The sequence below is a fragment of a genome, unplaced genomic scaffold (genome assembly GCF_019419815.1).
Source record: "Pyrus x bretschneideri cultivar Hongxiangsu unplaced genomic scaffold, Pyrus_bretschneideri_v1 Contig44, whole genome shotgun sequence".
NCBI classification, from domain to species: Eukaryota; Viridiplantae; Streptophyta; class Magnoliopsida; order Rosales; family Rosaceae; genus Pyrus; species Pyrus x bretschneideri.
In genome coordinates, this window is record NW_025999768.1 from 4,213,799 (window position 1) to 4,240,423 (window position 26,625).

The 26,625-nt window shown below is 38.7% G+C and overlaps 6 protein-coding genes, 1 long non-coding RNA gene and 2 pseudogenes across 7 annotated transcripts; 5 read left to right on the forward strand and 4 right to left on the reverse strand.

Annotated features, from left to right (window-relative positions):
• Positions 1-70: 70 nt before the first annotated feature.
• LOC103956083 lies at positions 71-2,035 on the forward strand. The gene has a single exon (XM_009368023.3). It carries the CDS (start codon positions 71-73, stop codon positions 2,033-2,035), a length of 1,965 nt encoding a protein of 654 aa, XP_009366298.1.
• Positions 2,036-4,300: 2,265 nt separating this feature from the next.
• Positions 4,301-4,771, forward strand: LOC103956047. The gene has a single exon (XM_009367984.2). The coding sequence runs from the start codon at positions 4,301-4,303 to the stop codon at positions 4,769-4,771; it is 471 nt and encodes a 156-aa protein (XP_009366259.1).
• A 1,735-nt stretch (positions 4,772-6,506) lies between these two features.
• Positions 6,507-7,459, reverse strand: LOC103956050. The gene is made up of 3 exons (XR_668419.3): positions 7,319-7,459; positions 7,125-7,178; positions 6,507-7,036 (listed from the first exon to the last, which is right to left on the reverse strand). It is a non-coding gene; the product is annotated as an uncharacterized LOC103956050 (long non-coding RNA).
• LOC103956049 lies at positions 6,593-8,570 on the forward strand. Its single transcript, XM_009367985.3, has 2 exons — positions 6,593-7,008; positions 7,276-8,570. The coding sequence occupies exons 1-2, from the start codon at positions 6,593-6,595 to the stop codon at positions 7,610-7,612; spliced, it is 753 nt and encodes a 250-aa protein (XP_009366260.2). The 3' UTR covers positions 7,613-8,570.
• Positions 8,571-9,333: 763 nt separating this feature from the next.
• On the reverse strand, positions 9,334-10,934 carry LOC103956084 (annotated as a pseudogene).
• A 139-nt stretch (positions 10,935-11,073) lies between these two features.
• On the reverse strand, positions 11,074-17,966 carry LOC103956051 (4-hydroxy-tetrahydrodipicolinate reductase 2, chloroplastic-like). Its single transcript, XM_048567214.1, is given in 17 exon segments — positions 11,074-11,405; positions 11,486-12,331; positions 12,801-12,919; positions 13,043-13,177; positions 13,311-13,515; positions 13,627-13,730; positions 13,923-14,107; positions 14,766-14,920; positions 15,259-15,346; positions 15,716-15,803; positions 15,908-16,017; positions 16,324-16,425; positions 16,620-16,694; positions 16,777-16,910; positions 17,050-17,287; positions 17,409-17,473; positions 17,476-17,966. Coding segments are annotated over 9 exon segments (1,071 nt in total). The 5' UTR covers positions 17,663-17,966; the 3' UTR covers positions 11,074-11,405; positions 11,486-12,331; positions 12,801-12,919; positions 13,043-13,177; positions 13,311-13,515; positions 13,627-13,730; positions 13,923-14,107; positions 14,766-14,920; positions 15,259-15,274.
• Positions 12,797-15,053, reverse strand: LOC125468091 (annotated as a pseudogene).
• A 561-nt stretch (positions 17,967-18,527) lies between the features above and the next one.
• Positions 18,528-23,982, forward strand: LOC103956086 (inactive glucose-1-phosphate adenylyltransferase small subunit 2, chloroplastic-like). The gene is made up of 10 exons (XM_018649593.2): positions 18,528-18,979; positions 19,165-19,455; positions 19,550-19,819; positions 19,928-20,095; positions 20,204-20,307; positions 20,491-20,602; positions 20,739-20,837; positions 20,937-21,059; positions 21,191-23,157; positions 23,592-23,982. Exons 1-9 carry the CDS (start codon positions 18,788-18,790, stop codon positions 21,305-21,307), a joined length of 1,476 nt encoding a protein of 491 aa, XP_018505109.2. The 5' UTR covers positions 18,528-18,787; the 3' UTR covers positions 21,308-23,157; positions 23,592-23,982.
• On the forward strand, positions 22,215-23,690 carry LOC103956052. Its single transcript, XM_048566994.1, has 4 exons — positions 22,215-22,268; positions 22,359-22,768; positions 22,818-23,157; positions 23,592-23,690. Exons 1-4 carry the CDS (start codon positions 22,215-22,217, stop codon positions 23,688-23,690), a joined length of 903 nt encoding a protein of 300 aa, XP_048422951.1.
• Positions 23,983-26,625: the final 2,643 nt, after the last annotated feature.

A 26,625-nucleotide genomic window follows, 5' to 3' on the forward strand; every position in this document is an offset into this window, starting at 1 on the left:
CGGGGTTAGATTTTCAAATCATTTGGTTTGGTTTCAGATCTGCTGAGTGACGGCCTCCGCACCACAGGCTATGAACCGATCGTTGTCGTCAAAGCTCGCCAAGAAAGCCTCTCCGGCACCGCCACTGGCGACGGCGAACAAGAAGAAGAAGAAGAAGAAACTAAAGGACCAGAGCCCTCGAAATCCACTACGGGATCTCAATGCCATCACCGTTCGCAGTAGCAACAATGGCAGCGATGCTTCGTCTTCCATCTCCGTCGAAGCCCCGCGAGGTTGCCTCAGGTTCTTTCTCTCTCATTCTTCTTCCTCTAATTCCAAAACCCCTCTTTACACACCTAAAAATCTATCCAAAGCCCCTAAATCAGCTCCTGCTGTGAGGCCTTCAAGACCATCAAAATCCAAGGACAACCGGTCCAAATTCAATGCTTTGGAAAACCCAGAGAAACCCACCTCAGGAAATGCAAGTAAATCTAAGAATAATTCTTCTTGCTTGTACCAGTGGCAGTCTGGAAACAAACCCACTTCTAGAAACGGACCAAAGCTGAAAACTTGTTCACTTGTAAAATCAAATGGAAGTTCCCTGAGTAAGTTAGAGTCTGGGTCTGAGGTAGAAGGTAGTATTGTCAGGGTGGTGGGCAATGCAGGTCAGCCCACTGAGCTCAAATCACGTGGTATTGATGGAGATTTTACACCTTTGAGTAAGATACCGACTGGGTTGGGTTTGGACCCCAAGGCTGATAACTCTGAGGATTTGCTGGAGAATTCTGACAAATCTAATAGTAAAACTCCACCAGTTCAGGCCTCCGTATCTCCAGAGATACAATGTGGATCATCTGCGGTGTCAAGGAGCACACTTGCTTGTTATGCTGCTGGCCATGTTCTTTCAGGGATCACTGACAAGAGGAAGTGCAAAGCTAGAGGAATTCTCAGTGTAGGAGAAAATGATTCAGGCTTCAGTAAAGGGATGGCTTTAGGTAGCTTTGAGGATGACGATGATGAAGACAGTGGTCAATGTGAAGGCCATGTTGGCAATCTCGATGCTTCTGCGGTTCCTTTACCTACTGAAGCTTCAATGCGTTGGCTTTTATCGCCGTGTGATGAAGGGGATGAGGATCACAAGGAGCATTCCGATAGTAGCTTACTTAATTCTGTAGAGTCCGTTAATCTTTGTTCTCCATTTTCAACCTTAGGTCGTCATGGATTTTCTCCAAGCTTTCAACAAGTGTTGGAGCCCTTAAATGAGCATGTTGGTGTTTTGTCTTCTCTGCATCGCATGCCTGGTTGTGAGGCTGTAAACTTCTTGGAAGAGGAAAGAAAACACCATTATGGTTATGACGGTGATAATTCTCCATTCTCTATGGTTTCACTGGACAGTGGCAATGTTATCTGTACTCCTCAATCAGAGTCGAGTGTAGAAAATCATAGGAAGCACTACTTTGATCCTGAACTGAGTTCAGTGGCTGAAGCTATTCAGATGGTAAACTTGTCCCCAAACACGAACAGTCATGTATTAATTGAGGATCAGATTGATTCGAGTTTCCAGTTTGACTGTCTAACCACAGCCTGTGATTCAATCAGTCGATTCCATAAAGTTTTGGATGATCGCAGTTCCTGGCTCTCCAACTCTACAATAGAGAATTTATCACAATCAGAGATGAGGATATCGTGGAGAGAAGGGTTAATGAGTCGTATATATGATATGGATGAAGATGATTGCTGCAGATGTTTATCTGATGAAGAGGAAGATATCAATGGGTGCGGCAAAGATCCATTAAACGAAGAAGCCAGTCAGAGTCCTGAAATCAATGTCCATGTAGGAGAAGATGAGAATGTAACTTATAAGTTTCGGATGGCAGAAGTTTTGGATGATGGAGGAGTTGGTGGGAAAGATGAAGGAGGTGGCATTCGTCCTAACTTATCATCTACAGTGTGTGCTACTGCCGAGTCCATAAGCACTGATGGAGGTGGGGGGCTGCTTGATTCAGGGGATTCAGATTGGAGTCAGTGCTACAAGAATGAGTTGTTCCATGTATAACACAGATTATTACCCTTGATGTCTTCTCTTGTATGTTTCTAGTTGTAGTAGAGCAGGTGCAACAATCCTCAACCGGTCCGAAGTGGTGGTTTTGTTTCCTTTTTTACCTGCAGGTGGAATGGAGAAACAGTTACTGCTTAAAGGATCAACAAGAGTGCATGCACTGTTGTATCCTTAGTTGTTATAGTTTGAGTTATGTATGATGTCCGATTCAATTTAGTTGAGAAGTTTCAGATTCGGGGAAACAAGAATGCATCCATTTGTGAGTTTTTTGTTCTTTCTAAAGTTACGAGGAAAGGAAACTTAAGAATGGTAAAAGTTGAAAAGGAGTGATAAAACTTAAAAGCAATAGAAGGGTGGCTACTGTTCATCTGTTACCGTACTGACTGACTGGTCTTGGAGTCGTGAGCAGCGGAGACAAGTTGTTTGATGGTAAGGATAGAGTGGAGGTGTATGTATTATACTTGTAGACTGAGTAGAGATGACATGACAAGCCCTTCGGTGATATCGTTCATTTCATCGCCAAACCAACAAATTACAAGGAAGGCGGAAGGCAATCGGCCGTATCCCAAATGGGGCAAAATGCCAAATGGGTGGGTGAGTGGGTGGGTGCCAGAAAAACGAAAGCCCATATATGCTTTGGGCCAAGTAAGCAGAATTAAACTGGATATGCTGCTTGTCCTGCTTCTTAACTATTTCCAATTGTTCAATTGTTCATTTAAATCGATGCATCTATATGATAAAAAATAAAACAAAAAAAAAATTAAAAAAAAAGTTCTATGCATCTGTCTATACGTATAATATTGAAAAGAGATGAGGATGATGATGAATGAATAAAGTGTTTTGTGCTTGTAAATATTTATTTAATAATCTCATTTCAAAGTTGGTTTTGCGTGTTGTATAAACAAAAAGAGATGAGGACGATGATGAATGAATGAAAGATGCGTTTTGTGTACGTGTTTGTATTTGTTTACTAAAAAAATTGAAGGAGATGACAAGGAAAGGATTAGTCTAGTGATGATGAATTGATGTACTTCGACGACGACTATGTTATGAGTCATTCATTTGTATTCTATTGGTTGGGATGAAAGGCCTTGACCCTTGGATGGGATTGAGTGGAGAAATTTTCAGTTGTGATGGGAACACAAGTGGTACATCACGTGTTTTAATAGGAGTAGTGAGAAATTTTATTTTTTAAGTTAATAACATTTTAACACACATATCCCACCATTGTATAGTGACACGTGGTGTACCAACTCATGTACCGATCACACTGAAAATCTCTCGATTGAGTGGGATGAAAGATCTTGCCCCTTTGATTGGATTGGATGGAATTTCCTTCCATTCTATAAATTTAAAGTCAAATACAAAACTGGCGTGTTAGACAAAATACCATCCACCAAGACTTATCTTTGTAATTCAGTTTAATTTCAATATATAGATCTTCTTTCAAAAAATTCTATCCCCTCCTCCCTTTTCTTCTTATTTATTACAAGACCAAATAATATAACATTATTATTATTATTATTATTATCATGCGGCTTATTTGTCAAAAACCACTACCAATTCAATTTCAAAACCAAATCGAATCTTAGGTCTCTATGGTATTCCTCTTTACTTGGAAATGAGAAATCTTAGATTCGAATCTCATAAATGGCGAATTCGATACTCAATTAGATTGTTTATTATGTGACCTAGCCGAACTTCCCCTTCTCTTAGTGTAAAAATATCAATGTACTCAAAAAAAAAAAAAAAAAAAAACCAAATCGAATCTTACAGATGCAGATGCAGGCACCAATGAATCACCAAACAAACCAAACAACTATAAAGCATGACCTTCTATCGTATGCAGTCTTGCTCTTACTTTGCAAAAACATTATTTTCACGACTTGAACTCATGACCTTTTAAGTCACAAAGAAGCAACTATTTAAGACTGACTTGCGACAGGCGACTTTCATTTCTTTATAATATGCATGCGTCATCCAAGAACCTTCCTACTGTGTTCAAATAATGCGTGTGTGTGTGTGTGTGTATTTATATATATTGCAAAGAGTATTCTTGCTACTTGGCTATCTTGCTTGTTCATCCATAATCTTTCACAAATTCAGAAGAAAAAAATGTCTAATTAGTTAGCAACCTTCTCTCTCCTCATCTCACACAGATACAGAACAGATCATGAGCCGACATCAGCCTAGAGAATAGAGTATAGAGATCGATCGATAAGCTTCATTAGACTAGACCAGATCCAATCCGTAATTATAATTATGGAGGGTCTGATCCCAATGGTTTACAAGGCAATGAAGAGGAACAGAACTCGCCGCCAATACAGCTGCCTCTCCTCCTCCTCCTCATTAGCAGCAGCACCACCACCAGTATCAGGTCAAACTAGTAATTACAACATCGCTGACTTCTACATCGATCACAACAGTTACGTCTATGTTCCCCAACCTGCACCTTCAGCTGATCATCATCTTCCAACGATATTTAATGTTAATGGCGCGTCTTCCCCGCGGGACCAGTCGTCCTTATCCACAACTACAAACATTATTAATCATGGCGGTCGTCAGTTTCAGCACCGCCGTCACAAATCTGTTTCTCTCGGTTCTGCTTCCAACTCTATGCAAGGATTCTCTTCATCGGTGGACGCTGATGACTCCATTAATTCTCCTCCTCCAAAGCAACTTGTCCAGTTTCGGAGCCACCGAAGTTTCTTCTCATGCATCTCTGGTGCCTAGCAGACTAGCAGTAGGCTAGTAGCTAGCTAGCTAATTATCAATGGCCACATGATCAGTACAACTCAAGGTGCTGTTTATTTCAATTCAATTACAGGTTATTTACCACCTCTGCTGTCTGCTCTCTCTCTTCTCAGCTTTCGTCTCATATTTTTAATTTCTTTTGAAAATTTATAAAGAAATATTGTGATGCCCTCCTCCAATTAGATTAGGATTTATGCATCTTTTTTCACCATAAAATCAGTTGGAAATATGGTGGAAGTAGCCTAATTACTTACAAGCACATGCAAAATCATCTTTTTTCCCGATGTGAGATTCATACTGTCCATGATAAGACACATATAGAAGAAATAAAAGGAACATGAACTTCCGATTTGTATACACATTATTAGCATTACCATGCAAAGCTTAGACAAACACCGATCGAGACTCGGCTGTAACTGTACGGCCAGTAAATGGTGAGATGGTGAGACAGAAGGAACAGAAGTAAGGAGATGGATGTAAATTGCTTGCATTATGAATGTGTTTGTTGATGGTTATCTAACCAGAAGGTCCGTCGGTCAAATATACAATACCGCATGTATATATACAACAAATACAAATACAAATTATATATTCAAGCGAGCAGATGGATGGAATCATGGAATAACTAGGTGACCAGCAACAAACATATCCACCGCTGCAAATTACCACCACCAATTATACTCAATAGGCCGGTCGGTCGCACACAAGCTTGTCAAAATGATGCATCCATAGTCCATATATACAAGCAGCAAAACAACTCGTAGAGATAAGGAGAAGGATAGATAGTCGATAGCCTTGGGCTTCAGATTCAGCCTGCACTGGGTTTAAAAACTTGGACCATCTCATCTCATCTGATGTTAGGTATTCTGACAGTGAATAGTGTATAAAAGGAATATGCCAAGCACCATTCCTTGGCTAAAACAGCATATACTTGAGAATCAAACTAGACTCCGTCTGTCAGTTTTACCGGTTGGTTGGAGGTTGGAAGTTGGAACATGGAATGGAAGTTGGTAACTTCTAGAAATCAGATCTACTCGTGTTTGCATCATGCTTATGTCCAAAACGACCTTGTTTCGAGTCAGTCAGGTGAGGGCGCTGGTGATTTTGGTTTACTACTTAGAATTTATGTTCGAATTTATCAAGTGTAGCTGTGTAGGTCATTCTGTAGTCTAGGATGAGTTTCTCTTCCTCTTGAATTTAAGTTTATGAAGCCTAACAAGCCAATCGCTACAGACATAATGAAGCACCCTATGTCCTGTATTGTAACCCAAAGGAAAGGGAAAAGAAAAAAAGAAAATGGTACTGCATTTATCCAATTTTTTGTTATGGCCAATTATCTCCAACGACATTTATTGTAGAATTTGGACAGCCTAAATGAAACATTGGTGTTATCGGAAAACAAAAATGTCAAACAATGTTAACAGCTTATGCTCTCTCCATAAATAATTGATCAGGAGTCCTCAACAGCCTGCAATTGCCATCATTAGCCGCCCTAGTATATACCTAGTACAGTCATAAGATCAGAATTTATCTTTTTTTCTTTTGGGAGAAAATGAAAGTGCATACAAAACTTCTTCATGTCCAGTTTCCACAACTCCACTAAGAAAGAAGGCCAGCCTATTACCAGCTAAGTCTTATATTCTTCTACTTAAAAGCCAATAGAGAATCCGCAAGTTAAATTCCATCAGTCTAATTAGAAACAAACAAATGAATCTGATAACATCAAGAACAAGAAAAATGTTTTGTTATATATAACAATGTAATTGTCTTGTTAGGATTACCAACAATATATCTATATATATGTATATAGAGAGAGAGAGAGAGAGAGAGAGAGAAAGAGAGAGAGAGAGAGAGCGGCAAGGTAGAGAAGCTATGGCTACAAGCATGGATAGGAATTGGCATTGCCTTTCTCTGTACCTACTTGTCCTGGTAATGACTAGTGCATATGCATCAAATGATGACCAAGAATTGAAGAGTAAGCGACTTTGCAGCCAGTGCTCGAAATGTGAGTCAAGTAAATGCCCTCCAAGCGAAGCCTACCCCCATATGACTGCATTTGATGACACTCTTATTGCTGGTGCTTTACAGTCTGACTTTGTGGATTTGAATGACAGAGGAGTTTACTCAGTGCCAGATATCAAAGGTGGCCAATCGCCAAATCTAAATGCTTATTATGGCTGGAAATCTACTTCTGGTTCTGCTTCCGGTTTTCACAGGTGATCCTATTTTTATGCTTAATTTGTTCTGTGAAATTAAGGCCAAACATATAAATAAATATAAAAAACAAATACTATATAAAGAAACGATTGCCTAATGCCACAAGGCCTTTAACCTGTTAGCATTTTCCTCTGTTTGATCTCTGGTTGTAATATACCAAACGATTTTTCTGTAAAGATAAATAGATGACAGACACTTCATTATGAGTGAAAAGTCCAATAATATCCTCGCCCTGCATATGCTCTTTTTCGTTGTGTGCTTCCCAGGTTTAGCAACTATATGGACAAATGTTCAGGTGGACAAACTTACCTCACGGTGGACAAGCACGGCAGTGTTAGCCTTCGTTTATTGAGCTCCCTGGAAAGCTTAGCAGAGGCTGACTGGAAATCAATTAATCCACCCAAGAAACTAAACCATCGCCAATTCCGCTTCTGGGTCTCTCGGAGTGCAAGAAAATGCCTCACTGTATTTGGAGGAAAAACAAAGAAACGAAGAGTGGGTGTGTCCGAATGCAAATTTAATGGCGCAAACCCGTACCAACTGTTTGCCTTCCGCTTTCATTACCACAAAGCCTTCTGTTGTTGCGGTGTTCACAACGAGTGATGAGTTTTGTTTTAAAAAAGCTTGAAGTCAAAGTTGGCACAATTCAAAATAAGAAGATACACATAAGTGTGCGTGTGTCCATGTGATTGCTACTCATAGCAAAATATATAACATTTCCATTACAAGGCATTTGTGGTGTATGACTAAATATGGAGTTTTAATATGTGAGACATATTGATAAACAATGCTTAAATTTTTTTTCCGGCAATCAATCGTAGAGTTCCAAACTTTATGGCTTTTAGCCCCAATATTTGTTATGAGAAATGTCGAATTATCAGAGAGACTAGCCAAAGACCCACTTCCAACAATATCGATATTGTTTATAACTTGATATTTACCACCTGCAAGTGTAGAGTTTTAATACAAAAGACCTTGGTGTTAGTTGAGATGAGATAATCATATTTAAACTCTTATTTCTAGTTGAGGTGAGGTAATCATATTTAAACTCTTGTTCTTTCTTTCTTGTTCTGATGGTACTAGGCATAGTGTTTAGGTTGATGCAAAAGATAAGGGTTGAACCTTTAAACACACAGAACTGGATAAAATTGCAGAGAATTAGAATGCAGAGAGAGAGAGAGAAAAGTATATTTCTTGATTGAAATCGAAGAAGCTACTACATAGTTATAAAAAAATAAAATAAAAAAATAAAAAAAAACCTACAAATTAGGAAACAAAGATGCATCTCCAACCATTCAGGCCATCGGAAGCTACGATCCTTCCACTTGGGAATGGATCCAGGGACATAGTATGATTCCAAAGGATAGGAATACCAACTGTGATACTTGCTAAAAACAGAAAGTAAACTAGCCGTTACAATTTAAAGACTAACGGCTACTACTAAAAATAGCAAGTTCTTCATTTCTTCGATTTCATCTTCCTCTTCAATTTCAGCAGCAGGATTATCATCTGCAGGTTGGATTTAAGCTAGTATGCAGCTTAATTCTCAACATTTCTTTCCCTCACCAATGTGGGATACTCAACAAGGAAGACTTTACCAACAACCACAGAATATACAGTTCAGCATCAACCCCACACAATACAAAACATTCATTGTAATATCATGGTTGGGCATTGACGGGACATATGGAATTGCTTCCTGCCTATCTCCAATGCCATTCAAACAAGGTGGTCTGGCTGCTCCATAGTAAAAGAAAGCCATCACCTTTGACTACTCATCTCCACTTCAAATTTCTGAACAAACGACATAAAAAAGGAGCTGAAATCATGTTGCAATTCGGAGGCAAGAATCAAACGCCCATGTTCTAAAATAAAAATTAGCTTTCTCGCAATATAAGTTTAAACACGAGAATTTTCTGCGGCAAATAACACAAGAACACATGAACAAAATAAATGATTTTTATTAATGTAAGGTTTAGGGGTATAATCTCTGTTTGCAGTTTGAATCCTCTTACTCGTTCTCTGGGATGAAAAAGACTTCATTTTGAGCTTGGTTCGTGATTTGACTTCATCAAATAATCAATCACATTTTAAACTTAAATCAATTAATTTGTTTGATTCAGGTTAAAATTAATCATGTTAATAAAGATTCCTTAATTAATTTTTACCAAATGTCGACACGTGTCACTCTTGGTGACTTGTTTAATTTTGATGAGTTAGTGCCATGCATATAATATGTGAGACCGACAATGCCAGCCACCTATGCTTTGACATGTCCAAATTTAATGGGTTGGTGAACATTTACTTCTCCAAAATTTTGGTGCCTACAATAAGATCTTGCCAGCTCTAGTGAAGTTGATCTCAAGAAGACAGACACTTGGAGATTAGTACTAAATCATAGTCAGTAAGAGCATTAACTGCAATACACTGTTAAATATGAAAAGTAAATATTAGCCAGAATGATCAATAAAGGGGTGTGTGAGAGGGATGAGGATCTTAGGGATCTTCACATCATAATCGTTCATCGCACATTGTGCGGTCATTTTTCATTAGGTACTATTTGTGTTTAATTTTAAATAAATAAATTCAAAATGATTTCTGATCGCACGATGTACGATAAATGGCTATGATGTAAGGATCCCTAGAATCCTCCCAACTTGAATCCAAATGGGATCCAAATCCATGTGAGAGGGTAATAAGCACAAGTAGACTGTTACAGTAGGGGTGTACCCTTACTCTTGGTGAAGGTAGCGTGCAGTTCCATATGATGTGTATAGCCTTATCCAGTTCAATTCGAATTTTTTTTCATTTTCTTTTGGTCTGAAGAGAGGAAGAAATGTTAATATAAAAGTATGATCTAACAATTTTCTCATAAAGAAGTATAATTGAAGCAAGGTGCCGAAATCATAAATTTGATAAGAGATAAGGTAACAAAGCATATACAGTAAGAAGGAAATCAAGAGAAAAATGGAAAATCAGACCTTGTGAGCGACTGCGTACAAGAATGATTAAAGGGCTGATGTCTTTGAGAACAGTCTCTTCCCATTCTGCACTTGATACATCTTTAATGGGACGAATGTAATTATCATCTTCATTCTTGCCACACTACTTCATTGTCGCTGTCGTCATTATCACTATCATCCTTCTTTGGCATAGTCTTGATGGTAATCTTATCAAAGAATTCATCCAGCTTACATCCTCAGGCCATTCGGGATCCTCCTCCTCCTCTACAACAAGCGGACAATAGGCCAGAAGTTGTTGCACCTTGTTTGTCCTTTCAATAGGGTCTAACTCCTCCTCAACATCGGGGTTAGTACATAAAACTTGTCTAATTGTGTTTCTCCATTCACGTCTCTCTTGAGAACCCATGAAGTAGGGATCATCTTTGTTAACAGAAGATGGTTCATCAGCATCATCATCATCATCGTCGTCGTAATCATCAAGTCTCCTTTTTGTTGATTATGTTGAAATGTCTCACATCGACCGTATCAATGACAAAAAAATAATTTAAATACCCTAATCCCACTCCATCTAATATCGAGACCTTTTGTGATAAAACCCCACACCTGACAGATTGTGCAGGTGGTAATTACCAAGTTGTGGACAGTATCGGTGTTGTTGGAAGTGGGTCGTATGGCTCGTCTCTCTGATAATTCTACATGGTATCAGAGCAAGGGAGCAAGCCCGTCCCACGTCGACCGTATCAATGATAAAAGAATAGTTTAAATACATTAATCCCACTCCTACTAATACTGAGGCATTTTGTGATAAAACTCCACACCTGACAGATTGTGCAGATGGTAATTACCCAGTTGGGAACAATATCGGTGTTGTTGGAAGTGCGTCGTATGGTCCGTCTCTTTGATAATTCTACAGGTTATAGGGTTTAGAAGCATAGAATCTAGTTTAAGTTGGAGTTCGGGACGTGTTGGGACAGTCGCAGCAGCAGTGTTGATCCATATTCTGTTGTGAATAGGTTGGGTTTGTTGGGAATGTGTTAGGTGTTGATCCATATTCTGCAGCCATAATTTCATCATTCACTTTGCCAGACAGATCACCCCCCACCCTCAGAATGATGCATTCATTCTTCATGAAAAATACAAACTTTACAGCCTATCCTATAACTGCCCAAACAAAAGCAAAGCAAAAAATGAAATTCTTTTACAAAAATATCACGATCCATATGGGACAATACAATGCAGGCAGCAAGTTTTATTTAAGGCGAAATAGGCAAATCCAACATCTCGGAATCATGATGAGAGGCAAGTGGAGATGGAAGGAGCCAAGCAAAGAATCCAGCATCCATCTCTCCCTTCAATCTCTGCAGCATTGAGTACTCCACCACCAAATTCCACAGATCTACTGTCCATTCATGTGACCCTATCCATTGACTTACCTACTCCACAAAGTGCAAAAAGTAAAATATAAACATGCTATACACACAGAGGCATAAAACTTTGGCATTAAAAGAAATACCTGGTCTATGTTTCGCAATGCCTTTATGCCAAACGTGTAGTACAAAATGAATGGTCTTTTCGCCTGAAACAACTTGGGGAATTGTCTGAGTAAGCTAAAGATTTCACACATGATATATTCCATTCAGGCTTTTTTACAAAATTCTCCCTTTAGTTGCTTTGAAGGCGTAACTGTTGAGAATGAGTCTCACATTGATAGAAGGGACCTTGCATGGATTTATAAGTAAGTTGGGCTACTCCCCACACTGCCAATTGGTGTTACGATGGAACCTCCACTTTCTTCAGTAACATTAAACTACCTGGGAGGCAGCTAACCACTGAACTATGGACTTCACTTCATGATCTCCACCAAAAGCACAACATCCCTAATTCCCAGTTGCAATCCCAACTTCATCATCCTCATTATCCAGAGATGACATCTCCTCTGAATCTTTGATCCGTTGGTGTACAGATTGTTCTCCAAACATTTCATCAGACCTTATGCTAGTTTCCTGCAACAATAGAAAAGTAAAAGTCAAAAGTCAAATAAGCATATTTTCTTGTACAAGAAAAGCAAGTTCAGATGATGCTAAACCAAATATAAACTTCACATTAAGAGCTAGGCTAAAGTTAGTAATGCACATATCATTTCCAAATGTAGAACATCACCTAAAACCACACACACACACACAAACTAAGATAAAATTGATAGAAAATTCATAACAAAAGATTATCACAACACATGTCATTGGAGTCTGTAACGTCTGGATGAAGCTAAACTCCAAAACATCCATCCTCTCAAAACAATCTCTTGTACTGCCGATACTTCGATTGTTGAAAAAATCCACAGAATGCCTTATTAGTTTCCCTGTTGAAACCAACAAGTAGGAGAGATAAAACTTCGGCAAACAACTAAGCTACTCTCAAGTGTGACAATAGTCCAGCATAATATCACCAAGAAATTGAAGGCAAGGGTTTAAGATTAGAACAAAGTAGAAAACCAAGGGTTAGGGGTGCTACTTTATGCTTGTGAAGAGTAATTTAATAAAAGTAATTTGGAATGCTTGAAGCCTTCCTCGAAGTTGCAGGGAACAGATTAGCATAAAACAATGTAAAATCCTTTGGCTAGGTAGATTATGGGTTTCTATTCTGGAAGCATGACTATTCCATATGATTCAAATAATCTGTCTGTGCTTAACTAAAATATAAATACCGGAGGAAAGCAGAACCAAATTAAAGTCATATGTATGTATGAATAACAAATGTTTTTCTAAACAAAATATGTGACTATTGTCTAACAGAAACAAATAAGCAAACAATATGTTATCAATCCTCACCCTGTATAACTTGAAAACCTTTCTGCACCAATAATTTCTATAGCCTCATTATCTTCCATGGAAGGCATGAACAGCATGCTAGCAATTAATTCAGGATTGATCAAGAAACGGATCTCTTCCTATGTGAGATGATAAAAACAAATAAAATTAGGTGCTTCTGCAACTAGATCATGGCCTGCATGATCCAAGAAAAGGTAAAACATATAAAAAGATAGTCCAAAAGAGCTGGCACGCACACTTACGTGAAACATATAAAGAGTCACAAATCAGACCTGTACACAGCCCGTGCGAAGATCACTACCTCCTATATACTTATTTGCAAAGTCGACTTCAAGAGCTCAACTTGATTGATCTTCTATTAAGCCTGAGCTGTGAACCTAGAATGATATGAAAAGAGTACATAGCAAGGTATTGCAATTGCGAAGCTGTATTAAGAGAATGAAAAGGGGAAATCAATTCAGCTGCATGTAACTCGAGGCTTATTATTTAATACATCTGCTCATCTTTTACCTCAAAGCGGCAGAGAGGAATGACTGAATTGCTCCAGAAACTAGCCTTGGGGTAAGAAATGCTTAAAGGATCAGGTTTCAGAGGAAGAACTTTCCGCTCAAATGAGACAAAACCCTTAGGCATATGGAAATTTATCCTTTCAAAGTAGTGTATAATGCACCTTATCTTATTCTCCTGTTGTTCATTATAACCGTCATATAAAGTCCTGAAAGTACATTCGAGGAGGTAAGTATATTTACTACAACTCTATGTGTAGTAAAAGTAAACTATAAGTCTAGAAGAAACAAGTGCCACATAAGAAATCAAAATGACATACGTAAACAAATGGTCGAAGTTGGTGGTTGGGAGATGTTTGGCACCTCGTTTATTGGTGGGGAACAAACAAAATAAAGAGCACCCAAGAAGAGCACTAGTTAGTTCCTGAAAAGCAACATGGACAATAATCAGAAAAGTAATACCGCGACTAAAGGAAGTTTTAACAAAGCAAAGACAGAATGAAATCTTCAGCATGATCTTCCCCATGGGATGTGAGCCTTTATGGTTCTTCAGATAAAAAGCCTAAATAATATTCATGAAGTGCAAGCAACAATGAAGATATGGTCTTATAGATACCTGGCTGAGGACCACGATTCCTGGTTGTTATGAATCCAGTAGACGAAGGCCAGTTTTGTGTCCATAATAAGGCCATCCACATTTTGATAGTGGTCTTCTAACAGGGAGGGCAACCGCAAGAGCAAATTTGCCAATGCTGGGACAACTTCTCCAAACCATTTCCTTGCTTCCTCCCTGGAAATGAGCTGCACAACCCACGTTTTTCTATTCAGAATAATATTTTTTTCTCAATGGAGCTAGTTATATGATTGATTGTCTTAACTAATTAGAAACACCTTCTAATCTATTTCCATAGTTCAACCCAATATTCAGGACAAAACAAACTCATTTGTCCAAATCCAAACCATTATTATTTTTCTTATCAAACACCTTGAACAGAAAAAAGGAGATTGGAAGTGCTTCGCCGGGAGAACACTTCTTTTTTATTTTCTATTTTCTTTTTTGGGAGTCCACGTCCTATTTCCCAGTTTTTTTTAATTATTATTGAAACAGAATTACGGAGTTTGTTGGACTTATTTATTTCGAGCTATAGCCTGTTGGGCCAAATCTAACGATGTGAGGCTGCTAACGAGTCCAAAACAACAAAAAGAGGAACTCAAAATTTTCAAGCGATTCGGGGTGGGCATTTTTTATGGCAGATACTTATCAAGCAAACGAGCATCTTATCTACTTTTAATCATTAAATTGAACACGCAATACCACACTGCAATTTCCAAGACTTGCATAGCTTCTCTGTTATGTTGGTGATTGGTTCGGTGTTGGTTTTATTTTCAGTTGAACCTCATAATTTATCGGCAAAACCGGAGCATCAAGTTAATGGTAATGGCCCTAATGGGTGCATACCTTGATTTAATGGTATTTCTCTTTTCGTTGTTGGAAAAAGTCACAAGTTCAAATCTTGCATTCCGATACCAACATCCAAGCAACTTAAACCTGCTATAAGCACGCTTCTGTACTGCCTACTTTAGGCCAGCTCATCTGATCTGAAAATAGAGAACCTGTTTGCAGCAACAGCATTAGCAATAGTTAACAACCATCATTTAGTTTATGTGCTTCATTGAACGGCCGGACCCGTCCTCTCGACTTCACAAACCAAGGCAAGAAAAGCCTGTTCAACGTGCACACTACCATATCGACCAACACTATCTCACATAAATGTAAACTTACATAACAATATCTCCTTGAACCAAACTACAAAAATTTCATGCTCCCAAAGTTTTACAAAACGTTAGCAGGAAGGAAAACAATAACCGAAAAAGATAAGGTCTAAACTAATAATCCAAAAATTGTGTCCCTATTTTCCTCAACCCAAACCTAATTATTTTAAGCTAATTACCTTCATACAAAGCCAACTATGATCGCATGTTACCCTCTCGCAGGACATCCACCATATTGTAGATCCGCTTGTCTGCCTTCGAATAAATCTGCATTCATACAAGATTTCATATCATAAAAGTAAGGAGTGCGTAAAAGGTCCTGCGAGTTTATAGCTAAACCACCAAATATACGTTAACAATATTCTAGCCAAATAATTGATGACTAATCTAATCAGCTACTATGACTTGAACAAGAACTTAACCAATCTGGTAAATTCTTAATATATTATGGTTTTTAAGACCAAAGTTTCATTATTTTAGAACAACGAGATGTTGCAAAAAAAAAAAAAGAAGGCAAATGAGTAGATATGACAATTACAATTAGAAGTATGCTAAGGCCCTACACGTTGATTTATAAACCATCATAAGCACTGTAACAAATAGTAAAGCAAAAGAGGAATGGAAAAGCTTCAGCACCTTCTTGGCAAGGAAAATAACAGCATCAATTGTACCCTCTCCATATATTGATCTACCACAAACATTATGCTGAAACTCAAAAGAAACTCTGCAAAAGGGGAAATTAATTCAATGGACCAGAATTAAAACTACTGACAAAAGAAAATTTTCCTGTGAGAGAGAGATTCAGCAAGAGAGGATATTTCTTATTACGTTTGATCAGGTGAAGTCAGATGATACATATGAAATGCATGACCAGACAAATGCTCCTCTGGAACTCCCACCAACTCTAGTTGTTGCTGGCGATCTCGGATCAATTGGATCTGATAAAATTGTCATTAGATTTGAAAAAAGAGACCAAGGATGAAAGAAAAGTTCTCTTTACGTTTATTTGGTACTTCATGTATGGGGACTGGCCACACTTTCTTAACCTCAAAGAAAATGCTATGTAACACAAGAAAAGAATAATCTACTTTCCTCGCAACTAGGCAAATTTGAAACATAAACTAATATGGAGTTTAACTTTTTCAATATAGAATTTACCAGATCAGGTAAAATGAAAAAGAGATGCTACAGTTTACCATTTCTAATTATCCAAAGCTATAATTAACATGTATCATTTAACATACCTGTTCCATATCAAAGGACACCCCCAACTTCTGGAAGCAAGATATAACAGCCTTGGCAGTTCCAGATGTGTCAACTTTACTTGCTTGATGGGATTCCATCACCTGAAATTTAAAATAAATGAATAAGGCACATCAGCTAATATGAATAGAAAACAAGAACTTCCAGAAAAATATAGCACAACCATCCAAATGAATGCCAAAATTATACTGAAACATGACCTTTTTATCAAATAATTAGACCGTCTCTTATATTATATTTAGCATCCGTAACAAATTATAAGGGAAAAGTGAAGTGCCTGTAGCAAATACCCAGAGAAGGCTCCAGGAAATTGCTCGGCCATGATATCCATGGCTGCAAGAAATGCCACAACCTATTCACACGAAACGACAATTAGGATACGGTAGGCAAGCCCCCATAATATTAGAATCAACTAAGGTACCAAATTCAATCACCTGTTTCCCCATTTGTGGGGAAATCACTACATAGACTTTTGAGTCTTCGACAGTCTTATACAACTGATCCCTGTCCCCGCCTGTTGTTCCCATCACAAAGGGCACTCCAACTTTGCAATATAGCTCTGCGTTATCTGGATATGACAGGCAAAAAAAACCCCAAGAGAATCAAGACGCAGAATCACCTACACTATTTGCAGCAACAATGGAAAGGAAAAGTTTTTGAAGTAGAAGAAGGTCAAAATAGAGTTCCAAACCAACGGTAGTACTCACTATTGACTGCAGAAGGGACAGTGAAGTCGACGACAATCAAATTGGGATATTTCTGGAAAAGGGATGCAAGGGTGCTTTCTCTTTCATGAGGACCATGCACTAGAATCTCGTTCGTACCGACTTGGACGGTTCGGCCAGATTCCTCAGCGGAGCCAAAAGAAACTGGAACCACAGTGAGTCCTGCAGAATTTGCTGCTTGGATGATAGCCTTCCCCATCTTACCACTACATCCATTTACCTTTTGGACAAAAAGAAGACAAATTATCACAGCTGCTGGGAGTTTGACGGCATTTGATTGAAATTTCTCGAAAGACTATTGATTTAGAGTAGCAGAGTTGTGGTATTGAGTAAAGCATTACCATGACAGGAACGTCAATCTTGTTCTTGGAGAGCGACTGCTCAAGCTCAACGCTTTGGTCGGGTATGCTGAATCTGACATCACCTTTGCTGCTGCTGCTGACGACGATGATAATGAAAGTGTTTGCCTCCGAGCAGTGCTGATGGTAGCAGCATCCAATCTGGTGGTTGCAGCTCCAGCCAAGAATGCCCGCTTCTGTTGCTGAGGAGGAAGAATCGTACAATTGGCGGCTGGAAGTTTGAGTATGGTTGCCATTGTAGGGGAGGGTTCTTTGGGAGTTAGGGTTTTAGGACAGACTACAGAGGACGTCGTCGTCACTCGTCAGGGGATTGGGTTTTACTTATGTAGCAGATTCTCTCCCTCCTTTTTATCATCCCCTTGCATCCTTAGCTATTTTAATAGTTACGGTGAAATCACATTAATATTTTATATTAATTTTGTATAAAAAGATAAAGATAAAATAAAAAATATGAGAAAAGATGATGAAAGAAGGTGAAAAGAGAAGTGGAAAGGATCCTAATCCTTAAAAGCGATAAAGCCAGAAAAAAGATTGCACAAAAAAAAAAAAAAAAAAAAGTAACATAAACACACTATGAAATACTTGTAAAACGCATAATAAATATATGGCATGTGTATCTTCAATTCATATAATTTAAGAGGGACGACGGGCAGGGGAAGACGCATAATTTGAAAGAGCCAACAATGCCTGCCTGCCTTGGATGCCACTCCATTCCAAAATGCCCAACAGTAAAGTGACGAAACTACCCTTATTAAAAGAGATCTGTTTTTGGCCAGGACCATGTCATTGAAAAGGGCGTTACTAGTTAGGGTAAGAACGTCATTTGCAGTAGCGTCTTGTCTTAGAATTGGACAAGCTGCTGTTGTTAAACGGCAGAGGTTTTGTTTGTGCAGCTGTTAAGTAGGAAATGAATAACTTTGAAGTCTGAGGAAACAACGAGAACAACAATTCAAAAGATTAAAGAGAAAAAGAAGAAGCGTAGAATCAAAGTTATGTATATAAACATAACAACAACACACCACAACACGATGAACAATGCACATCTTTCGTGTGATACACACACACACACATATATATATATATATTGTTCATTAGAATTAAAAATGATTGATTCAAATCAGGACTCTGATTCACATTTATGCAATGCTGCTCAGAAACTAAATCCTTGCCTCTAACCCTGATCTAGCCATGCAAGCAAGATTTGCGACGGAAGAAAGCCAAATATTCCCCTTCTTATTCTTTCTATTTAGTCTTAAACTAGTTGGATTTGGGAGACGGAGACAAGCAAAATATTCCTTCAGTATAGATTTGCAATTGTACATACATTCATTACTCTTGTCTTGCTGTATCTGTATATCGTGATGGTTATCTTGCAGCGTTGTTTTCCCTCCTTTGTTAGCATCCGAGCAAAGTTCCCCGTTACTGCATCAGATGCTAGTATTCACGAAAACCGTTCCCTCAAGGTTCCTTCTACTACTCTTCCTCCGAGCTTCTTGATATCCAATTCACACCGGTCTCAGACTCCAACTTTGTTGTTTCCTCCAGCCAATCAGGTTTAATTAAATTCCTACTTAAATCATGCCAATGAAGCATAAAGTCTGAGTCAATTTAATTACCTTTAAAGGAAATGCTAGTTTGCGTAGAGGATAAAATCTTTAATCAATTATTGTTTGACAATATGGTTAGATGGTTCATGAGCATCAGTTAGATTACATATGTCTACATTTATTCATGTCAGAGTGTGGCAGCTGTTGTGTTCGGGGATGGACACGAGTCACAACTTTACCCGCTGACAAAGAGAAGATCAGAAGGGGCGATACCTATTGCAGCAAATTACAGGCTCATTGATTCAGTTGTGAGCAACTGCATTAGCTGCAACATAAGCCATATATACGCTCTAACACAATTTAACTCTACTTCTCTCAATTCCCACCTTTCCAGAGCTTACTCTGGAGTTTGTTTTGGGAATGCCGGCTTTGTTCAAGTCATTGCCGCGTGTCAGAGCCCTGGCAATAACGGATGGTTTCAGGTCTGAAATCTCTCATGTTTTGAATATATTCCTGACTTTTATTACTTCAGTAGTTACACTTCAGAGTCTTGAAATTCTAATAACTTGATATTAGGGAACTGCTGATGCTGTGAGAAGATGTCTGTGGGTGCTGGAAGAGTATCCAATGACTGAGTTTTTGGTCCTTCCTGGTCACCATCTCTACAGAATGGACTACCAGAAACTCATCAAGGCCCACCGAGACAATGACGCTGACATTACAATTGCTGTATCTGTTGCCAGGAGACTTCCTGATCCGGGGTTTGGCTTTCTAAATGTGAATTCTCAAAATCAAGTTGTAGATTTCAGTTTAAAGTTGGAGGGAAAGCCATTTAATGTTGCTTCAGTAAGTACTATTCAACAGATTCTTTTTAGTTTTTTGTCTTCCAGAAATGTCTCTTCATATGTTATGATTTCCGGTGTTTTCTGAGTCAGAATGAATCTGAAATTTCAGGCCAAAAGCTCAAGTAAATCCAACGATACTGCTCAAAGTAGCATGGCAAGTATGGGAATCTTTCTCATCAACAGAGGTGCAATGAAAAGGCTACTGGAAGAACATTTTCCCAAGGCAAATGACTTCACAAGTGAAGTAATTCCGGGTGCCATATCTATTGGAATGAAGGTCATACCTACATGCGTAGTGTAATATGTATTTACTTTTCTCTTGTGATATTTTACTTTCAGAGTGCTTGTTCAAGCACAGTCCTGTGCTTTTTGTGTGAGAGTTTAGGTTCAAGCATATGCATTTGATGGATATTGGGAGGACCTGAGGAATATTAAAGCTTTCTACGAAGCAAATATGCAAAGCGCAAGGGATGCAGATGTGGGATACAAGTCAGTAACTCGAGCTCATACATATAAAATATAACACACACACACGCGTAATGTGCAGGAAAGGCTGAAAGCTGCACTATTACTATTTTGGAGCACCCAGTCCTCAATGTCATTGGCTAACACACAAACTCGGTGGTTACATATATATATATATATATATATATATATATATATATAGCACAGCTTCTACGACAGAGAGAGTCCAGTCTACACATTGCCTCGGTATCTGCCTCCAACTCAAATAACAGACTCTGTAATTACAAACAGTGTAATTGGAGATGGTTGCATCCTCAATGTAAGCAGAGCATTGTTCGTGTAGGATTTTGAATTGTTTCTTCAAATTTGGTCGATTGGATGTCTCCAAAGAAGTAGTACATACTCTACTGATGTAAAACTGAATGCATGGGAGTTTTGGACTTGTACAAGAGTAGGGATGCAGGATCAAAGGCACAGTACTTGGTATGAGGACGAGAATCGGAAATGGGGCTATAGTCGAGGATTCAGTTGTCATGGGTTCAACTATGTGCCAAGTAAGGACTAGGGAAGGATCCATCTCTTTGACCTTTGTCGTTATCTTTCTTTTTTCTCTGTATATTATTATATATTGACGGAGAGAGTGAGAGTCACAGATAGAAGATAGAGGGAAGAGGAAAGGCATGGCGGGTGTGATCCCTGGGATGGGAATTGGCGAAGATACTCATGTAAGGAAGGCTATTATAGACAAGAATGCAAGAATTGGCAACAATGTTATGGTATGTATGAATGTATACTAGTATTTTCCGTTATCTTCAAATTTTGATCACGGCATGAGGTTCTATTGGTGAGTCAGGGATTTGATGATATTATTGTGGACTCACTGAACTGGTGTGTGTGTTTGGTGCAGATCATTAATAAAGATAATGCGAAAGAAGCGGACAGAGAAGGTGATGGATATGTCATCCGTGACGGAATACTAGTCCTTCTTCCGAGTGCAGTGATTCCAGATGGCACCATTCTCTGATCTGATCATTCATTCATTCATTTCATTTCATTTAATTGTCTTAGTGTTACAACTCCAGTCAGTCTCCAGTAGTGACAGAGAGTAGCTAGTCAGATGAAATAAAAGATAAATAAATAAAGGAAGTTGGAATATATTTGCTGAGCCAGTGAGCCTTCCCTTCCTTCACTCCACTTCTTTATTAGTGTGATGCAAATTGTACATAAACTATATATATATATATATAGATTATAATTCGGATGGATATTCTCATTCTTTCCTTGCGTTGTCGAGGATGACCTGGGCCCTGGCGATTTACTTATTTTTCGTTCAAACGTGTTCCTAGTTGGCGAGATAAAAGTGCTTTTTCGCACTCGCTTGAAGTTGTGTATAGAATCAGTGGGGAAGCTACCCCCTCTCAGTTTATTTACGTACCTTTTTTGGCCAAATTAATTACCAAACATAGTAAAAGAAAAAGATTTTACAAGCAGATATTAGGTGTGAGATAGTCCACTGCTGTGCTGCTTCAATAATGCATCACTGATAAATGTGATCAGTGGGCCAAAAAGACATAGTTCACTGCTGTGCTGCTTCAACTTATATTGGATTGAATTTTCTTTAATTCTTTGCGTCTCCTGCTGTTTGTGTCGTTGAGGTGAGGAGGAGTTTTCACTAACAGTAACAGGTAAGTGCTTCGATGATTGACCTTTAGATCTCATCTCATCTCATCACATCACATCTCATCCAAAGACTAGAATTTTAGAACCATTATTTAGATCTCTCATCTGACATGTTCTTCTTCTTTTTCTTCTTTTTCTTAGAAGAGAGAATTGAGTTGATGTAACTGCTTGTTTCTATCAACTTTTCAAGTTGTCGAAAACAACCATATAAGGGAATCAGTTGTAAATTTATAAATACTATAGCGGAATCCATGGCATCGTATTCGTCTGATGGTAAGCCGGAAAATGTGGATCGGGGTGCTAAGGTGAAGAAAGATCACAAGGAGGAGGAGGGATAGGATGAGGGTGGATTTGTTGACAAGGTGAAGGATTTCATTCATGACATTGGGGAGAAGATAGAGGGTACTATTGGATTCGGCAAGCCAACCGCCGATGTTACTGCCATTCACATCCCTAGCATCAATCTCGAAAAGGCCGAGATCGTGGTGGATGTGCTCATCAAGAACCCTAATCCGGTTCCCATCCCTCTCATCGACATTAACTACTTGATCGAAAGTGATGGAAGGAAACTTGTCTCCGGGCTGATCCCTGATGCTGGGACAATCCATGCCCACGGGGAGGAGACTGTCAAAGTTCCAGTCCACTTGGTATACGATGACATCAAGCTTGGAAGCATCATTCCATACAGGGTCAAGGTCGACCTCATTGTGGATGTCCCTGTCATCGGCAGATTCACTATCCCCCTTGAAAAAACTGGAGAAATCCCCATCCCTTACAAGCCTGATGTCGATGTTGAGAAGATAAGGTTTCAAACCTTCTCCTTTGAAGAAACCGTTGCTGTCCTCCATTTGAAGCTGGAGAACATGCATGAATGACTTTGACTTAGGCCTCAATGCTCTCGACTACGAGATTTGGTTCTGTGTTGTCCGCATTGGAGGTGCAGAGCTCTCCAAGTCTGCCAATCTTGCTAAAAGGGGCATCACTTATGTTGACGTTCCCATTACCTTCAGGCCTAAGGATTTTGGGTTAGCGCTCTGGGATATGATTCGGGGAATGGGTACCGGCTACACCATCAAAGGGAATATCAATGTGGACACGCCCTTTGGAGCCATGAAGTTGCCGATCGTCAAGGAGGGTGGTACTACACGCCTCAAGAAGAACAAGGAAGATGGTGGTGACGACGACGATGATGAGGTAATGTGTATGTATGTAAACTATGTGTGCATTCTGCATGATTCTTCTAGATTAAATAGTGGATCGTTTATAGTTATTATGATATATATCTTATGGATCCATTATGTAACCCAAAACCCTGAAACAAGGATCAACTATTAGACTCTGTGTTAAATAGTTAATACTAGCATGGCCCATGCGTAAACATTCAATATGATATGGTGCAACTATCAGTGGGCTCTTTGTATGGTGTGTGGGGTATGCTAACTATGAGTCATAATGTTTGCAACTTTCCCATTGAGGAAGCATCATATGCCCTGCAGTTGCAAATAGAACTCATGCGAAATAAGTGTCATGATGCTTTCTTTGTTTTCCGGTGAACCGAGTTGACATACTTTTAACTTGATGCACTGCCTTCTTGTGGTTGTAACTAATTTGAAATGTTGTGTTTGCAGGAGTGGAGAGGGATGTTGGGTTGGCAAGTGAAACTAGTAGTTGACGTGGTCTGTTTATCTGTACTGGTGCTTGAGAATAATAGACAAACAGGCACTTGAAGTTGAGGCATTATATTTATTTATAGGTTAGCTTCAGAGCTTGTGGTGGTAGAGTATTAAGCTGTTTTGAGTTGAGGAGAAATTTGTTGCCGTATAATTGCTGTGGTTGGAACTTGGATGGATCATGGAAGCGAAAGTTGTTATTGTAATAGCTAATAAAAATGCAGTTTGCGGTTTGGGGTAAATAAGTGAATCGATTGAGCAGATTTTTGTCTGAGCATTCAGTGATTGTTTGATAATATGATTATTAAGGTTGCTGTGGAAAGTGGAATCGACCTATTGTTATTGTGTACATGGACTGAATAGCTGGTTAATGGGCTCAGATCATGTTGTGGATGGATGGATTGTTGGTTCACAAGGTTGCATCATTATCATTATCATCATCATCATCATCATCATCATCATCTGGATTCTGGATTCTGGTATACAAACAAGTTTGTAGCAAATCAACGTTGAGATTTGAGATGGTATGATGATAGAGTCAAAGTCAAACATAGGAAGAGAAACAAACAAAACTTGAATATTTGTATTTGTTTGTTGAATCAAAACCAAAGGTTGGCGGAAGTGAAACTTGGAAGGAATTATTAAATATGGTAACAATAATAATTCGTTAAACTATTAAATAGTACATTTACTTTGTATTTATAATAGCGTATCACGTGTTATAATATAAATAAGAAATAATTTAACATTTCATGTATTGGTTTGTATTCTTGAAAGTTGATGCATTGAAAAAATCTCTTATATATGTAACTTTAATTGGAGCATTTTGCCTACCAATGCCAATATGCAATATTGTGGGTTGTGGACTGTTTTTATTCTAATGGTCGTGGTCGTGTGGTTTCCTTGATTTGCCTAAAGGGCTGCGCCTGCTGGTGCGGTGGAGAATGAATCTGGGTGGCGTGGCTGGGGAGGTGGATGGAGCGTGGAAACTGCAAATAATCTGGGATTAGGATTATTTCCCTTCCTTCCATCCCCTTCTATCAATTTCTCTCACGTTCTTTTATTTTATTTTTCTCTTATTATAAAAAATTAATATAAAATATTAATATGATTTAACCGTGATCTTTCAAATAGAATGAGGAAAAAAAAAAAAAAAATCTCCCTCCAATAGTCTAATCTTCTCAACATTCATACATTTTAAAAAGGAGAGAGACAAGACTGAGAGGAGGGCATGGCAGTAAGGACAAACAAAAGGGGTTGTATTGTATTTTACGTGTACGAGGAAGGAAATATCTATCTCTCTCTCAAGAAATTGTGGTCTCTCAAGTGGGTGAGTCTCCTCTCAGGTATTGATTGTGATGGGATGGGTTGGGATGGGATGGGATTATGGGAAATGGGAAGACACAGAATCAATCAGTGAGTGAGAGACTTGCATTGCATTTGCAAATTGCATTAATTAATTAATTAATTGTATGGTGGCGGATGAAAGATGCATTGAATTGGGTAATGAAGGTCCACATCCCACATGCATGCGCATATGCCATCATCATGATTCATCCATAATATATGCTGCTGCCATGGCTGCATATCAAATCTATCTCCCACTACCACTACGCACACTTCCCTTTTAAGCATGGAGGACCTCATCTAAGTGTTTAGGATTGGATTAGATTATAACACATAGATTGGAAAGAAATAAGAATGAATTGTAATACATTTTCTTCCTTGTGACTAATTCACTTTTCTTGGACTTCAACTTTGTTAAAATTTCAAGTTTTAATATCTATTTTCTAATTAAATATATGTTGAATTTCACAAGTTAACTTGGCATTTTATAAATGTTAGCTTGACGTCATTGGATATATGTGATATGAATCATGTGATGCGGCTTGATGGTGACACATCTCAATCCTAATGTCCAGTTGACACTAAATTCGAGGCATGCTAGGCATCACTCGGATGGGTGATGAAGCCATAATCGGCAGAACTTCCTCGAAAATAGGGATAAGTTTAAATCAAAATACCTACAAATAATTACATTTGTTTTAATCACATCCTTGAAGGGCCACACTTAATGGGTCTTCGACTCTCTATCACATGCATGAGAATGGGTGTAAGATCCCACATCGCCCAGGGGAGTGATCCTTATATGTATATTCTCATCTCTACCTAGCACGAGACCTTTTGGGAGCTCACTGGCTTCAGGTTCTATGAGAACTTCGAAGTTAAGCAAGTAGTGCGCGAGAGCACTCCCATGATGGGTGACCCACTGGAAGGTCTCGTGTGAGTTCCCAGAAACAAAACCGTGAGGGCGTGGTCGGAGCCCAAAGCGGATAATATCGTGCTACGGTGGTGGAGCGAGCCCGGGATGTGGTGGACCCTGAGCTGGGATGTGACAATGGGTTCACAGCATAATTACCAAACATGTCCTATTAATATATTGAGTAAATACCATACTCGGTAAAATATGTTAAAGTTGATGAAAAACACCTCAACGTCAAATATGATCACTAATACGCCTACTAAATCATGTATACGCTGAGAGATGATAGGTACATATATACTGAGCCGACACTTACGGGTGGCAAGACATACAATATCATCCATTAGCTGTAGCTATTGGAAGCTAGATAATATAATCATGTCATTGCTGAGCAATCTCTAAGCAATGACAAGCTGAGAATACATATGTAATCATGTCATTACTAAGTATCTCGAGGTAATGACAAGCTAAGAATATAACTGTAACCATGTTATTACTGAGTAATCTTGAGGTAATGACAAGCTGAAAATATAACTTTGGTACCTCAATACACATGTAAGCTAATACACACACACACACACACACACACACACTAGCCGTAGCTAGTGGAAACTGAAAATATAATCATGTCATTGCCGAGTAATATCGAGACAATGACAAGCTGAAATGACATGTCCACGAATGTGGACAAGTTGGAAATACTCATACACGTCCAAGATGTATCCTACG

What these genes read in the sequence shown, in the direction of transcription:
- LOC103956083 (XM_009368023.3), top strand. Translation starts at nt 71, where the DNA reads ATGAACCGATCGTTGTCGTCAAAGCTCGCCAAGAAAGCCTCTCCGGCA.
- LOC103956047 (XM_009367984.2), top strand. Translation starts at nt 4,301, where the DNA reads ATGGAGGGTCTGATCCCAATGGTTTACAAGGCAATGAAGAGGAACAGA.
- LOC103956049 (XM_009367985.3), top strand. Translation starts at nt 6,593, where the DNA reads ATGTATATAGAGAGAGAGAGAGAGAGAGAGAGAGAAAGAGAGAGAGAG. An exon ending in TCTGCTTCCGGTTTTCACAG is followed by an intron (nt 7,009 to 7,275) that starts GTGATCCTATTT and finishes TGTGCTTCCCAG; the next exon opens with GTTTAGCAACTATATGGACA.
- LOC103956086 (XM_018649593.2), top strand. Translation starts at nt 18,788, where the DNA reads ATGGTTATCTTGCAGCGTTGTTTTCCCTCCTTTGTTAGCATCCGAGCA. An exon ending in AGCCATTTAATGTTGCTTCA is followed by an intron (nt 19,820 to 19,927) that starts GTAAGTACTATT and finishes CTGAAATTTCAG; the next exon opens with GCCAAAAGCTCAAGTAAATC. An exon ending in CCATATCTATTGGAATGAAG is followed by an intron (nt 20,096 to 20,203) that starts GTCATACCTACA and finishes GTGAGAGTTTAG; the next exon opens with GTTCAAGCATATGCATTTGA.
- LOC103956052 (XM_048566994.1), top strand. Translation starts at nt 22,215, where the DNA reads ATGGCATCGTATTCGTCTGATGGTAAGCCGGAAAATGTGGATCGGGGT. An exon ending in ATGTGGATCGGGGTGCTAAG is followed by an intron (nt 22,269 to 22,358) that starts GTGAAGAAAGAT and finishes ATTGGGGAGAAG; the next exon opens with ATAGAGGGTACTATTGGATT. An exon ending in GTGACGACGACGATGATGAG is followed by an intron (nt 23,158 to 23,591) that starts GTAATGTGTATG and finishes TTGTGTTTGCAG; the next exon opens with GAGTGGAGAGGGATGTTGGG.